The sequence below is a fragment of the Quercus robur genome, chromosome 5, assembly GCF_932294415.1.
Source record: "Quercus robur chromosome 5, dhQueRobu3.1, whole genome shotgun sequence".
NCBI classification, from domain to species: Eukaryota; Viridiplantae; Streptophyta; class Magnoliopsida; order Fagales; family Fagaceae; genus Quercus; species Quercus robur.
This window is the reverse complement of record NC_065538.1, coordinates 3,018,847-3,035,099: the sequence shown is the minus strand read 5'-3', so window position 1 is coordinate 3,035,099 and position 16,253 is coordinate 3,018,847. Positions and strand designations below refer to the sequence as shown.

At 37.8% G+C, this 16,253-nt stretch overlaps 1 protein-coding gene across 1 annotated transcript; it reads right to left on the bottom strand.

Moving 5' to 3' along the window:
- Positions 1-1,159: 1,159 nt before the first annotated feature.
- Positions 1,160-7,423, bottom strand: LOC126724843 (peroxisomal (S)-2-hydroxyacid oxidase GLO4-like). The gene is made up of 12 exons (XM_050429258.1): positions 7,266-7,423; positions 6,337-6,485; positions 6,129-6,253; positions 5,999-6,045; positions 5,852-5,929; positions 5,613-5,737; positions 5,357-5,414; positions 4,513-4,575; positions 4,134-4,203; positions 3,561-3,661; positions 3,218-3,322; positions 1,160-1,610 (listed from the first exon to the last, which is right to left on the bottom strand). Exons 1-12 carry the CDS (start codon positions 7,326-7,328, stop codon positions 1,431-1,433), a joined length of 1,164 nt encoding a protein of 387 aa, XP_050285215.1. The 5' UTR covers positions 7,329-7,423; the 3' UTR covers positions 1,160-1,430.
- Between the last annotated feature and the right edge of the window lie 8,830 nt (positions 7,424-16,253).

Genomic DNA, 16,253 nt, shown 5'->3' with positions numbered 1-16,253 from the left:
ATTCAACAGCTTAGTGCCACTTTTGCTCTTAAGGATCTTGGACCTTTGAGTTATTTTCTTGGTTTGCAGTTTGAGTATACTCCTACTGGTATTTTTGTTCATCAATCCAAGTATGCTCAAGACCTTCTCATCAAGTTCAAGATGCTTGATTGTAAACCATGCTCCAATCCTTGCTCTTCATCTCATCATTTGGTTCCTACCAATAGTCCTTTGTTGTCTGATCCTACTGCCGACAGGAGTATGGTTGAGGCTCTTCAATATATGACTTTTACTAGGCTTGATTTTTCATATGTTGTTCAACAAGCTTGTCAATTTATGAGTCACCCTACTTCTCATCATCTTGTTGCTGCCAGAAGGATTTTGAGGTATATCAAGGGTTCCTTACATTTGGGAATTCATTTTCAGAAAGGTTCTCTTGCTTTATCTGCCTATAGTGATGCAGATTGGGCAGGAGACCCTATTGACAAAAGGTCTATTACAGGGATGGTTGTTTTCTTAGGCAATTCTCCAATTACATGGTTAGCCAAAAAGCAACCAACTGTTTCTAGGAGTTCTACAGAGGCTGAGTGTAGAGCTATTGCTGTTACTACAACTGAGCTCTATTGGTTAAGAATGCTTTTGAAGGATTTAGGGGTTTATTTACATCATCCCTTGATTTTATGGTGTGATAATGTCCCTGCCCTCTCTTTGGCCTCTAATCCTATTTTTCATGCTCTGTCAAAACACATAGAAGTTGATTATCATTTTATTCGTGAAAAGGTTATTAATAGGGACATGCTTGTTAAATTCATCTCTAATCATGATCAATTGGCTGATTTGTTTACCAAAGCTCTTCCCAGTCCTCGGTTTCATGCTTTGCTCACCAATCTAATGGGAGTTCCTCCCCTTAGCTTGAAGGGAGATGTAAAGCCACAGCAGGCTTAGTGCAGCTAATGGTGGTTCTGTAGAAAGCACTCTAGTGGTGCAGTAATAGAGCACACGACCTGCAGCTGCTCTAAGGAAATTAAGTCACACGACATGTAGTTAAGTAAGGGATGATTAGTGTCAATTCTGGTATGGTTGAAATGCCACGTGTCATGTGATGATTAGTGATTAGAAATTCTATTATCCCAAGAGCATTTCCCACTGAGTTAGTTAGAGTTTGTTAGGGAAATTATCATGTATAAATATCTCATTACTTGTAATCTTATTAGTGTGTGAATCAATAATACAATTCAGAGATACATTGAATCTAGACTTTTCTCTCTAAAATAGCTTGCTTTTCATATCCTATAAGGTAGGTCCTACTAATTAAAAGATGATGTAATGAATTTGGTGCTACATTCAGTAAGCAACGCAAAAAGTTTAATTGACATAGTCTCATATATGATTAAATTAATGATCTGAATCATTTTTTGTCCAGGATATTGCCCTAATGCTTCAATATGTTATTAAAGCATTGCATGGAGTCTTTCACGCTCAGTCCTCACATGGTGTCTAGTAATGTCTTTCACACTAGGACAGCCAGATAGTGCCATGGTGAGCTCTAGTTCATCCTTCAGCATTTGGATGACTTGTCTCACCCCATATTCACCCTTTGCTGCCAAACCAAATATAACAGGTCTTCCAATCTGCAATAGCATACATAGATTACTATAGACTTAAGATTAAGAATAAAAATAAAAGATTAAAAAAAAATTCAGGGGTTTTTTGATTGGAAAACACTGGTTATGGCTATGATTAACAATTTCCAGATTTTAATGCACTCCAAATACCCTATTCCTGATTTATCTTTCGTAATATATTTGTTACGAGTATGTGTGAGTGTTGAGTCCCAAATCAAGAAAAAGTAAAGAAAATTAAAAGATGATATCCATAGTTGGGTCCAAATCCATTTGTTAGGTTCTAAAGATTTAGGATTAAATGTTTAGAGTCTCAGTTTGTATATGTTGGCAAACCAAGAACAAAATCATGGCTAGAATAGGTGTTAGACATTGCTCAAAGTGTTTCAAGTCAAGTCTCAAGAATATTCAAGCTGCAGGAAAAAGAGTCATTTTCTGTGAAGCTCGATCGATTGAAAGATCAGGCTTGACCGATCGAAAATCACAGAAAAATAATTTCTGCAAAATTTTAAATTAGACCCAAGCCCACAAAAAGGTTTCAATTCAACACTCCTAAGTATAAAAGGAAAACTCTAACTATGTTTTGAAGACTCTTGTAAAACTTGTGAGTTACTCCTGTGAGATCTGAGAATTTCTGTACCTTCCAACTCTACAAGTGTCTACCGGAACAAGATCTACAATTAAGTGCTGGTGGGAATCTGGTTGCTGCAAGATTAACAAGCTGTGATCTAAAACCTTTGAGTGAGATCTCAAAGTTAGAATCGTGGGAATTTGTGTTCTGCAAATCCAAAAGAGAAGGGGTCTGTGGATTCGGAGCTTGCACGTGGTCGTGTAAGTAAGTTACTATAGGAGGTAGTAATAGATTTAGGGTTAAATCTTTTGTAAAAAATTCAATTCTCTTATAGTGGATTTTTTTTTTTTTTTCCTTTGAGAATAGCTAGGTCAAATCCTCCCTAGGTTTTTATCTTGAGATGGTTTGTTTCATTGGTTTTCTTGGATGATCATATTGGTGTATTCTTTACTTTTCCGCTGTTGTGCATGATATGATCTCTCTTTATTTAACCTAGATCTCATAAATAACCTAGTAATCATTGGCTAATATTTTAGGATAAACAATCTACTTTAAGGGGTCTAAACAAACAAACACCATTGGCTTTAGATTTACGGGTTGGAATGGGGTTCCAACATGTGTATTAAGAGGATCTTAGTAGACTCCCTAGTTGTCACTCCCACAACAATATCCAATAGTACTCTAAAAGTATTTCAATGATCCGGATATTCAACTTCAGCAAGGTTTTGTTTAATTATTTTTTCACATGCTAGCTAGGCACAAATTGGTTAAGCTCCCACTCAAGCATTAAGCTGAGAAAGAAGGATGGCAATCTAGCAGCACAGTATGATAGAGCTGTATCTCCAAAAGGCATCAGTTGGCTGCACAGACTTCTATTGACACTTGAGACTCACAACAACAACAATTGCACTGGTGCATGACTGTAAATTATACATGGTCTATTGTGACATCAATTACATGCTTAACATTGCATATGAGCAAAAAGAGGGTAGGAGGAGATGTTTATAAATTACATTAATTAAAGAGTTTGGGGTAGAGAGCTTACAAGGACGGCTTGTGCACCAAGGGCTAATGCCTTGAAGATATCTGTTCCTCGCCGTACTCCTCCATCAAAGAAGACAGGAACTCTTCCTCCGACAGCATGAACCACCTGCAACCGCAAGGTACACAAGTATCCTCAAACATGTATGCTAAGCTTGTTGATTGAACTTTCCATGCCAAAGAGCATATTAGTAACTAGACACAGATCCAAACAGAAAATTCAGGATTTCATGGTATGTGCATTTCCTGTATTATAATGCTTAAATTCCTACAAATTGTTATGTTGTTGAGGATGTCTTGCTACCACATTATCACCAAAAAAATTTCACTAATTAATAGAGACACACCTCTTCCAGAACATTAATAGTTGCATCCGTATAATCAAGTTGGCGAGCTCCATGATTGGAGACCATAATCCCTGCAACACCTACTTCTGCAGCCTTTATTGCTGCAAATAGTATCACGTCAGGTGTTAAGGAGACTTGAGATGTTGAACAGCAGGAAAAAGAGTGCTATGAATTTCTGGGATCAGAGTAAACTATCAAGAGAACCTAACGTAGTATAACTTACATGGACTAAAATAAAAATGCTTAACAGAGACGGTAGAGAAGGTAATAATAGGAAGGAGAAGATTACTTAGGATAGACAACAAGTCTCCTATACTATAATTTCCAAAGGTAAAAAAAGGATTTGAGTTTCCTGTATGAGTGGAATTTTTTTCAATTAAAAAAATAAAATCTTATAACGGTTACATTTAGAAATTTAGTGGGTTAAAATATTAATTATAAATGACTGAATTTTTCACTGGAAGGTTAAAGTTTTAAAAGGCTGATAAAGTTCTTCCTGTTACTAAAGGGAAGGAGAAAATTGGGAAGAAAAAGTAAAGAGATGGAAACATCCAAAGTAAAGGTTTGTCTTACCATCTTCACCAGTAAGTACTCCCTTGATGAGAATTGGCATGTTTGTAATTGATTTTAACCATTCTATGTCCTGCAGATGTTGTAATTTACTAATTAAAACATGGTTCTAGAGTGCTGCCCAGCCTACACTAAAATTAAAGAGTACAAAATATGACCATTACAGTAGTATCTTTAGATACTCATCTAGTGAAATGCAACTAATTTGCATATATCTCATTGACTTAAGTCATGTCAATGAGACTTTAAAATCTCTCTTTCCCTAATCTATGCTTGGTCCCTGGTAACTAAACCATGAGACTTTGCCAGTTCGTCAGACTAAAGTCCTGACATATTTGAAAAAGCATATCAAAAGGTAATCTACTTCGTTGCTGGTTTATACCTTCCAACAAAGGGAAGCATCCATTGTCTCCTTGGCATAAGCTTCTAAGTTTGAGCCATTATCCTGCAGAAGTTTAGTTTCTGAACAGTTATAACAATTTTAGTCCCAAGTCTGAATAACCAATTGCACTGCCACAGTACACACATACAGGCAGTATGCAATGAAGACTTGAGGTTGGTAAATGATCAGAAAATTCTATTAAACAAAACATACAGTTATGATATAATAATATGACACTATCCTTGGCGTAAATTTGTTAAATTGTGACGTCTACTCCATTGTAATCTTAAGGATTACAATACACAGAAGTACATCATAGATGCATTTCTCTATTACATTCTCAAACCTAAAGATATTTTGGGCAAAGGCAGAAACTGTGCCATATCCCACACTCTGATAATTGGTGATTAGTAGTGAACTGTAAATCTCAGATTACATGTAGTGATAAAAACAACAATAGAATTCAAAAGAAAAGGAAAAAAAAAAAAAAAAGATTTATAAGAAAAATGATAAAAACAACAATAGAATTAAATTGGAAAAAAGAAAAAAAAAAATTTGTTCACGTTGTGAAATGAAGGAAACATATTGAGCATGCATTTTGAGATATACACATTGTGTACCTTGTATTTCGAAATAATTCATATTGATTGACACAGATAGTGTTACATAAAGCACTTCACACTGATCGCTTGTTTTTTGGCTTATAAAAGGATGCATGATATGGTACAGTTAGAGCAATGTATTTTTCTTAAAGAAAATATTAGACAACTTGGTAAATAGAATAACCTCATCATTCTAAGCTGACATATTTAGATTAGAAAGTATGGAAAACTATTCCACTCACAGAATCAGCTTCAATTGATAAGAGACCCTCAAGATTCTTCAGTCGAGGTGCAACCATTCTGCAGGAGTTATTACAGTTATGCATTAAATGAGATGCATTTGACATAACTCATTGCATTGATATGAGAGAGCAATAAATAAGATATATTTGGTATTAGAGTTCAAATGTCAATCCGGTCCCCTTTTATAAAAGCAGCTATGCCAAACTTTGAAGGCAATTATATTATAGAAGGAAAAAGAAAGAGATGATATTTCACTTGTTCTTTATGTCTGCCTCCCTTCGACCAAGTCTGGGGGTATCAACAGTCAAAACAAGAGCCTTGTATCCATTTCTCTCAGCTCTCTGCACCAACACAGCTGCTATATCTCGCTTCTTGTATACCTACTCACAAAGGATAACCAAATTCAGTGTGTGTTTCTACCAAATAAGATAACATATGAGGAATGTATAACCAAAAAAATTTGAAATAATAAGATATCAAGAATAATTCAGTACATATAATTGAAAGAACCGAACAGCATTGCAGCCAGAAGCAACCTCTTCTACAGTGCAAGACGAAGTAAAGGATAGAACCTACATTAAAATATAATTCAGTGTGCCAGTACCCTGTGTAAGTATGAGCTCAAGTCATTGTTTCAATACCATTATGGTTTTACACGCAGCGGCTGCTCTGGCTGTGGCAACCTCTCCTGCAACAAAACAGCAAGTAACATAAGCTTTTGATAGGGGGAAAAGAAGTCTCAGCTGAGGACTCTTCCTTAAAGATTTAGACCTTCAGGGTGTGCCAACTTATGCAAGGCAGTTGGAGCAATCAGAATTGGTGCTGAGATTTTGTACCCCAATACAGTAGTTGACATATCTATTCTGCTTACATCCACAAGAATTCTAGGCCGAATCCTGAGAAAGCCACAAAAACTGAAAAGATAATAAAATGCCATACCCAGTTTGCTCTATTAAGATTAGAAGGTTTAGTATGTTACATGATTCTATGAAATGCTTCCACATTCTCTTTTAATGTGTACTGATCCTCAGCTCCACCAGCATAAAAATCATGGTACATTTTTGGAAGGGCTTCCCTTGCCAATTCTTGGAACTCATTCACATTTACTGGTTCACCTACCATTTTATCCTGGAAACATGGACATTTTTTCAATTTTTCAATAATCTGTTCCTAGAATAAATCTGAACAAAGATTAGAAGCACAAACTATGATAGACATATTAGAAGGCTAAGGCATGTTTGGACCTAATTGCAAAGATTTCCTAAAGGTGACACTTGGAACGATGGCATTTACCTAGAAGGTCACGAGGTTTGATGTTTTGTTTTAAGAACCATGCTTATATCATGGACTAAAACAATCCACAAGAAAGTATCTGAATACAATAAAAGGTATCATGTTCTTGATCCAAATCCTCTTGTAAAAGTTCATTGTACAGTAAAGCTATACCTAAATTAGATTTAAATACATGCACATCTAATACTTTTGGGTCCTTTTAAACGCTCCAAACCTCTAATCTCTTACCCTTTTTCCCAAAACAGCTTTTGAAATTTCAGTCCATCATTATAAATGGATATATCAACAAAACCAATAGTATTTTAATACATGAAACACAACTAGGAGACAAACTCAACTTTCAAGGGATGTCCAAATATGCTTCTAGTGTACATAATAACACACAGCTACTAGAAGTTACTAAGTGTTCTTCTTAAAAATCAAATTTGCAAGCACACCATCCACTTGGGAAATCTTATTGAAATTTTAGCAGCTCACAGTCACACCCAATATGTAAACCGATCAATATGTACGCCAATCAATAGTTTGCTTTGACCCAATAAACATGATGTGATGAGCCAGTTAGACACTAGAGTAACTTTACAAGACAATAAACTTGGCCTTAGTTAAGCTTACCAATGAGAGCTGAAAACCTTTGAAGATTACACAAACTGGATAGCCAGAGCACCTTCTAAGCATGAAGATTGACTAGAAGGTTAGTTGAATCAATATGTATAGGCCAGAAACATGTGAAGCAGGATATCAGTATATTGTATGTTAATTAGAGTGCCATCTTTGGGTGCTTTTGTTTGTCCATATTGACAAAGTCAATTATAATTGTCATTTTGTAGCATGATTGATTGAACAGGAAAGTGAGATGACAATGGCAAGGCAATAAAAAAAAATTAAAATTAAAATCCAAATAGAGGAAAAGTAGAGGACAAATGACAAGTGCAGTAGTATTAGAATGAGTTGTAATAGGGATACAAACAAAATTTCACAATATTTTTAAATTTGCCAGTCATTTCAGACGTGGGCTATTAGAAAAAGTAAAAATTTATCTATTTATATCAACCGATCAATATCAATCATCAATATATATATAAAAGCAGAGACCTCATGCGCCATGCGAGAGTGCATGAGATCCTATCAAGTGGCACTCTAATTTTGCATTTAACCTTTTTTTACCTCTTTCATTAAGTTTTTTTTACTGTTACCAAAAAGTTCACATTAACTTATTTTACTATTATCTCATTAATATCTCATTAATTGCCTAAGCTTACACAACACCTTTCACTTTTCTTCATGTCTTTTAACATACCCATTGTTTTAATATTTTTATTATAAAAAAAAAAAAAAGTAAGGACTAATAGTGATAACTAACGAGATAAGACTCTAGAGAGAGATAGAGATACAAAAATGTTATAGATTATTAAATAAAATGCACTATTTCACTATATATTACCAAAATAAAAAGACCTGAAACTAACAAAACATTTAAAAGAGAGAGAAAGAGGAATCTAAGAGGTCACCACCTCCGTTATACTAGTCTCTCACCACTATCAAGACATCGAAATCCCTATAGGTAATTTTTTCCCTTTTTAAATTAGGAGCTTAAATATGATTTAGGTTTAGGTAATTTGGTTAGTTAGTTTTTATTTTGAGTATATTAGTAGCGAGAATATTTAGTGTATAATGTAAAATCATATTCTATCATGATTTAATTTTAAATCGTTTATAAGACACATGCATACACACTTGCCCACACCATGTCTTAATGTCGTACTATCAATGAGTGGAAGACAATTAGAGAGATGGACATACTTTTATTTCATAGCATGAAATATGTGAACACAACACAAATTAGTCGATTTCCGTGGCCCTGTTACTTTTTTACATTTATTTTTGGTTTCATGATTTAAAAAAATAATAATCTTACCTTAAGAAGACTACAAATATGCAATGAAGTTACTAAACTAATTTTTAATATCTTAAAATGTAAATGTTTCTTCACTCTAATTTAGTTTACTTTTTTTTTTATAATATATGTAAAACACTATCCAAAACTGTTTTACATAAAATATTGTAAAATTATCCGTGCATCGGACGGCAACTTCCTAGTATATCTAAAAGCTGAAACGTAGCATTTATTGTTGTTACGTTCCTGTTAAGTCCACCTCATTTGCCACGTCATTGACCATATCATTAGTCTTGTGGGGCCCAATAGTTTAGGGGCCCGGCTCGCTCGCTTATGGGGAGTCCACAGGCCCCAAACTAAAGGAGGCCAGGGCCCAAGTCCAAAAATAGGAAGCCCAAAGTGGCCCGAAGATACAGCCGAGGACAGCTTAGTCCTCGGCAAACCCAAAGTCTCATGGATTAGAGTGGAATACAAGCTAACTTGAAAGATCAGAAAATATCTTGGGGAAGTTGTCCTTAATACCCTTCATTGATATGACACTGCACCTAACAGAGCCGGATTCTTAGGCTTTATTGATCATCTCCAACAATTTCGGGATTAGATTGATGGGACAGATATCTGTCCTGGAAAGATCGACCCTACACGTGGACGAGGGACAACAAACGTAGGCTAGTATAAAAGGAAAGGTAAACTAATTAGGAAGAGGCCCCCATCTCACTTCCTGGAAAAAACTCCAGGAATGAGAATGCCCGGATAATATATGCGCTCCACCACGGAAAACCCATCGACGGGTAACCGGAGAAAAACACTAGTGCTCCTCGGACTTGATCCGAGGAGTCCAATCCTTCAATTTATAAAGTTATTGGGCTTGGATATCCGGACTGAAGCCTTTTCTAGTCTAGGTTTATCTATGGTCCGGCCTTTACTAACGCCCCGTGACCCAACCCTAGCCTTTCAAGCCCACTCTCTACAAATTTTATTGTGAGGGATCCATCACGCGCGAGCCCAATGTCATTGTTGGGCCGCTTGAGAATCGTGTCCCTACAATTGGCGCCGTCTGTGGGAAGGCTTACGCGTTGGCACGGGTGGCGCATGAGTCAGCTCTCTAGCAAGCAGAGATTCACGAGTTTTTCCCATCTCCGGCGACGTGCAGTTGTTGCTCCGCCATAAGCTTCTGCTAGGGGCTACGCCTTGTACTGCTAACGGCGCGGGCAGCTCTAGGGGCTTCCGGCCTCAAGCCAACTCTCCCCTCCCTGGCCCAGGGGCTAACCTCCGAAAAATAAATAACTATAGAGAAAAGACTACTTAAAAAGAAATCTTACAAGTTTTGGACAGAACCAAGGCATTGCATGGTCCTCGGACCCAAGCCTATGGGGAAACCAAGTACAAAAAAGAAATCTTATAAGTTTTGGACAGAACCAAGGCCTTGCATGGTCCTCGGACCCAAGCCTATGGGGAAACCAAGTACAAACAAGAAATCTTACAAGTTTTGGACAGAACCAAGGCATTGCGTGGTCCTCGGACTCAAGCCCATGGGGAAACCAAGTACACAAAAGCACCATCGGAGTCCCCTACTTCCCAGTCGATTGCTCGGATGGATTATTTAGAGATTATCAGCCTTGGACGGTGTTCACGCGCTAATCACAGAATATTCAACTGTTATCCCGGTTAGTTTCCTAAGTTTGATTTACTATGAATTGTCGATATAATGCCTGGTAGTATTGATAAATTGGAGTTAGTTAGATTATGTTTCAAGCTATTTTGCTCTAAATATTCTGAAAGAAACACACGCATGGGGCACACTCACTCACAAAGTAGTGTAGTCAAAGGAACAGTATCCAAAACAAGTAAAGAAATTTCCATTATCACTAAAACAAAGAAATAGTACAGCGTACAATGAAAAGCTGGAATCAGTTTGCGTCAAAGCTCATTACATAACCGAAAAGAAAGGAAGATACAAGAGAATAAAATGAAGCTAAGGAAGTAGGTCAGAGGAGAGGTTGGCTACAGCCCCAAGACCTTTTTCTTCCTCAATACTTTCACATGCCCACAACTCAAACAGCAAAAGAGACCCAACTTGAGCCTGACACCGTTGAAGGAAAGGTGCAGGGAGTTGGAGGTTGAGGGGCTTTCTCTAAATATACGCCTGCCGCAAAGCAGAGGCGCTGATGGCGGAAAATCTTTCTTCTGTCACACCAAAATTCTGGCATGGACAGAATCTGCTTCGGATTTTGACTAAAAGAGGGAGAGATCCCCTTCCCCCTCGGTCGAAATGGAGTGTTCTCCTGAACTTATGCTTCCTGTGCCCATACCTTACTACTTTGAGTCTCATGAGGACACGGTGCTTCTGCGGCGGAGAGAGTTCTTTCTTCCCAACCCTTGCCTTAGACATGTTATGTTAAGGGAGGAGAGCTCCAGAAGTGGGAGTTATGATATGGGAGCAAACTGAAGGAGTTGTGCGTATATAAAGCAACTTTCTCCCCCTCCTGTTTATTTGAAAAGATAAGGGGGTGGCAGTCAACTCACGCAGCATCCCAAGGTACGCTACAGACAAAACAGTTCTGGCTCAACTTCCAACATCAACTGCAACCACAAGATTAAAGAAGCCTCGTAAAGGCGCACCTCGGTCATTGTGACATCAAAGAGTACCGCGTGGCCAGAGGTTGCAGAAATATCTCTTAATTCATGGGCTAAGTGGATTCGCGGCCCAGGCCCGCTTTGCGTGAGGGCCCAGGTACTGTGGCCCACGCCGAGCAATAGCCGTTGCCGAGGACAACCCCTGCTCGGCGCCTTATGAAATGCCTGATGAAAGGGAGAATCTGAACTCGAAGAGTTTTGGACAGAACCTAGGACTTGTATGATCCTCGGATTCAAGCCTATGGGGAAACCAAGGACATAAAAGTCATGGGCTAAGTGGATTCGCGGCCCAGGCCCGCTTTGCGTGAGGGCCCAGGTACTGTGGCCCACGCCGAGCAATAGCCGTTGCCGAGGACAACCCCTGCTCGGCGCCTTATGAAATGCCTGATGAAAGGGAGAATCTGAACTCAAAGAGTTTTGGACAGAACCTAGGACTTGTATGATCCTCGGATTCAAGCCTATGGGGAAACCAAGGACATAAAAGTCTTGGACAGAACCTGGGACTTGTATGATCCTCGGACTCAAGCCTATGGGGAAACCAAGGACATAAAAGTCTTGGACAGAACCTGGGACTTGTATGATCCTCGGACTCAAGCCTATGGGGAAACCAAGGACATAAAAGTTTTGGACAGAACCTAGGGCTTGCATGGTCCTCGGACTCAAGTCTATGGGGAAGCCAAGTACATAAAAGAAAAAGCGTAAGTTTTAAATAAAACCCAGGCTTTGCGAAGTCCTCGGACTCAGGCCTTTTGGGAAATCAACTGCTCGGGTGAAGAAGTTTCCCGGCTCAAACACGGGAAAAAGTTAAGGCCAGTGTGTTAAGAAGATGGCGAAACGAACTGATGATCGTTGGCCTAAGGAAATTATTCATTGGAAGGGTGACATGTCCTCGGATAACTACTTCTTACACCTTATCGAACACTTAGTCCCCATCTCGACTAATTTTAAGGTAAGTCTCGTTCTTTACTGGTCGGATTGTTATGTCGAATAATAATTTTGTTAAAGTTATTATGGCGTCTTTTTATTAGCAAGTATTTTGGCCATAGTTGTCATTGGTTCAAATGCTATACTACTGTGCCGAGCAGAACTTGCAAATTTATTAAAACATATAAACAGAACATGCGAAATAGAATAACAGTAACTTTTATTAATATAAAAATTTATTACAACGTACAAAGAAGGGCTTAAGCAAGCCTATACAAAAAATGAACTGCCGAAGCAGTAATAACATCCGTACTACAGATAAGTAAATCGCCAGGTGTCCTTTAAACTCGCCTTCAAAGTCTCTCTAAAATCTCTGCCTCAGCACTGCTCATATCAGGAGAAGAACCTTATATAGAAAAGATGAAGGAGAAGGAAGAAGAATTGGAACACATGGAAGCACTTCAGCAAGCTCTTGTCGCTAAGGAGTGCAAAGGAAAAAGAAGATGGAAGACATGAGCAGGAAGGAGGAGAAGAAGAGGGATGAAATGAAAAGAAAAGAAAGGAGCAAAAGAGGGAAAAGGGGAATCAAAGGATGGCGCCAGTGAACAAAGAGAGGAAGAAGCAAGGGCATTTAGTCTCTGCCTCAATCCTAACTCTTAGCACACTGGAGCCATATTAGGTATGCTCATGAGAGAGCAGATGGAGATGACAAGGGAGGTTTTCGACTCAGTCACACCGGAAGTGGGGTGTGACGAGTCCCTGCTTCGGATTTTGGCTAAAAGAATGGGGAGGCAAATCTTGAGTCTCCGCCATCCTTGCCCCGACCGAGCCATCTCAAATTTTGTTAGGACATGGCGTTTCTGGGAAAGGAAGGGTTTGTTCATGGCTGATTACTATGGGGGATGTATTATCGGATAAGGAATAACCCGATTGAAGAAGTGAACTCTGAGAAGGGCCTGAGGGATTCAGATGTGAGAAAATCACCTTCTGTCTTCTTTCTTTATATAGGGGACGAAGAAAAAGGTATATAACGCGTTCAGATCCCCAGGGAAATCTGCAGAGAAGAATGCGCCGTTTCGTTCCCCCACGCCATCAGTAACCGTTAGATCTGGGAGGTCTCGTAAATGGGAAGATATTAAAGACACGCTACAAATAACCAAACGTCATAATGGCAACGTACGCAAATTCAGGAAAACGGCTCATAGACCGGTACATTCCTCGGGGAGGTGAAGAGTCGCCAACGTTGATCAAGGGCTGAACTAAATGAACTGCAATGAAGGCTTGACATTATCAAAACCCACCTTTCCAACCATGACGTTGGACAGCAGGGTTTTGAGGGGCTAATGTGGGGCCCAATAGTTTAGGGGCCCGGCTCGCTCGCTTATGGGGAGTCCACAGGCCCCAAACTAAAGGACGCCAGGGCCCAAGTCCAAAAATAGGAAGCCCAAAGTGGCCCGAAGATACAGCCGAGGACAGCTTAGTCCTCGGTAGACCCAAAGTCTCATGGATTAGAGTGGAATACAAGCTAACTTGAAAGATCAGAAAATATCTTGGGGAAGTTGTCCTTAATACCCTTCACTGATATGACACTGCACCTAACAGAGCCGGATTCTTAGGCTTTATTGATCATCTCCAACAATTTCGGGATTAGATTGATGGGACAGATATCTGTCCTGGAAAGATCGACCCTACACGTGGACGAGGGACAACAAACGTAGGCTAGTATAAAAGGAAAGGTAAACTAATTAGGAAGAGGCCCCCATCTCACTTCCTGGAAAAAACTCCAGGAATGAGAATGCCCGGATAATATATGCGCTCCACCACGGAAAACCCATCGACGGGTAACCGGAGAAAAACACTAGTGCTCCTCGGACTTGATCCGAGGAGTCCAATCCTTCAATTTATAAAGTTATTAGGCTTGGATATCCGGACTGAAACCTTTTCTAGTCTAGGTTTATCTATGGTCCGGCCTGTACTAACGCCCCGTGACCCAACCCTAGCCTTTCAAGCCCACTCTCTACAAATTTTATTGTGAGGGATCCATCACGCGCGAGCCCAATGTCATTGTTGGGCCGCTTGAGAATCGTGTCCCTACAAGTCTTTTTTCATATTTATTTTTACCTCTATTTTTTTTTTACAATATTAAATATAAAATAATATTGCTTTTCAAATTTATTTTAGGCAGTTTTAATTTACATATTCATCTACTTTAATTTTGATGTTATAAGGGCAAGTTTTGAATCCTAAGCCCAAAAGATGAAAAGATTAAGGCTCAGCCCATCACAATGAATTTGTAGAGAGTGGGCTTGAAACTAAACTTCAATGAGTTGGACAGCAATCACAATAGGTTAAAGATGACAAGAAAACAAAGATAAATAAGTTTTGTGCAAAGAAAATCTTCCTCGGCAAAGTCTGAGGAGAGTAGTTCTTGTATATATTTCTCTTAGACTTGATTACAATTACAGTTCTTGTTGCTACATTATTTTTTGTATAGATTCTCAGATGATCCCTTTTGTAATGGGATCTTTCTTATTTATATTACCCTATTTTGCTTTATCTCAGCCTTCCACGTGTAGATCTAATTTCTGGCTTTGATCATTGTCCCATCAACACATTCTTGAGTTTTTGGGGATAACTGTAAGGCTAAATATTACTGTTCAGGTATCACATCCACATTAATGCGGTCAGGAAGTTAGTTGCAGAACATTTAATGCGGTGGTAGAAGCTTTCCCCTAAATATTTCTCAGATTCCTTTTGTCTTGTTCCCTCTTGACATTTATCCTTACCAATAGAACTGTCCAAAGTGTTACTCTTGATGATAGGTCATACCTTCTAACCTCTACTCTGCTCAGTTGAGGAGGCATTTCTTCTCGAACTACCTTCCCAAACCTTTGTGACCAGAATCCCTTCATAACCTACTGATTTGCAAGTCTTCGCCAATATCTAACCATCTTCGAATTGCTAGATGTCCTCGGACAAGGCCCACGGCTCAATATACACCCCTGGGCCTTTGATCCCTACAGATGTTATAACTAAATAATAAATCAATGGAACAAAATAATATTGACTTTACAAATTCATTTTCGACAGTTTTAACTTTACATATTCATTTATTTTAATTTTGATGTTATACATCATTTTCAGTTTCTTTAAGACATGCTCCATTCTCCACATGTATATATATATATATATATATATATATATATATAAACTGAAGTGTAACATTTATTGTTGCTACATTCTTGTTAAGCTCATCTCATCTGTCACGTCATTGAACATACCATTAGTCTTTTTTCATATTTATTTTTACATCTAATTTATTTTTACAATATTAAATATAAAATAATATTGCTTTACAAATTCATTTTAGGCATTTTTAATTTTACATATTGATCTACTTTAATTTTGATATTATAACTAAATAATAAATCAATGGAATAAAATAATATTGACTTTACAAATTCATTTTAGGCGGTTTTAACTTTACATATTCATCTATTTTAATTTTGTTGTTATACACCACTGTCAATTTCTTTAAGACTTCCCTTCTTCTCGTATATGTGTGTTAAAATACTTAATATTCTAAAAAATAAATAAATAAATAACAAACAGTCGATTATTCCCACATTAGAAAATGAGTGTGAGTTAAAGTGGTTTAAAGCATGTGCTGTGTATTAAAGAGATAAGCCATTTTGGATATACACCACTGTCAGTTTCTTTAAAACATTCTCCCATTTGTGTGTGTATGTGTTAAAATACTTAGTATTTTTAACAACAAAAAAACTAAATAATAAATCACTAGAAAATCAAAACAAAAATGTTGTTAAAATACTTAGTATTCTCAAAAAATGATAATAAATCAATGGAAAACCAAAACAAAAATGTTGTCTATATATATTCCCTTGGGCGATTTTAACTTGAAATATTATTTTGCCCATTTTTCTTCCTTTATTTTGACTTTTCTTATTCCCAACATTTTATTATAAATTTGCCACTCTCTCCCATTCTTTTGCGTATTTTTCCCATAAAAGGTTATTCCTCTCTCTCTCTCTCTCTCTCTCAATTTTTTTTTTCATTTTTTTGATGAAATTTTTTATTTTTCTTGCATCTCTACCTTAAATTGATGAATATTATTGACTAATTCA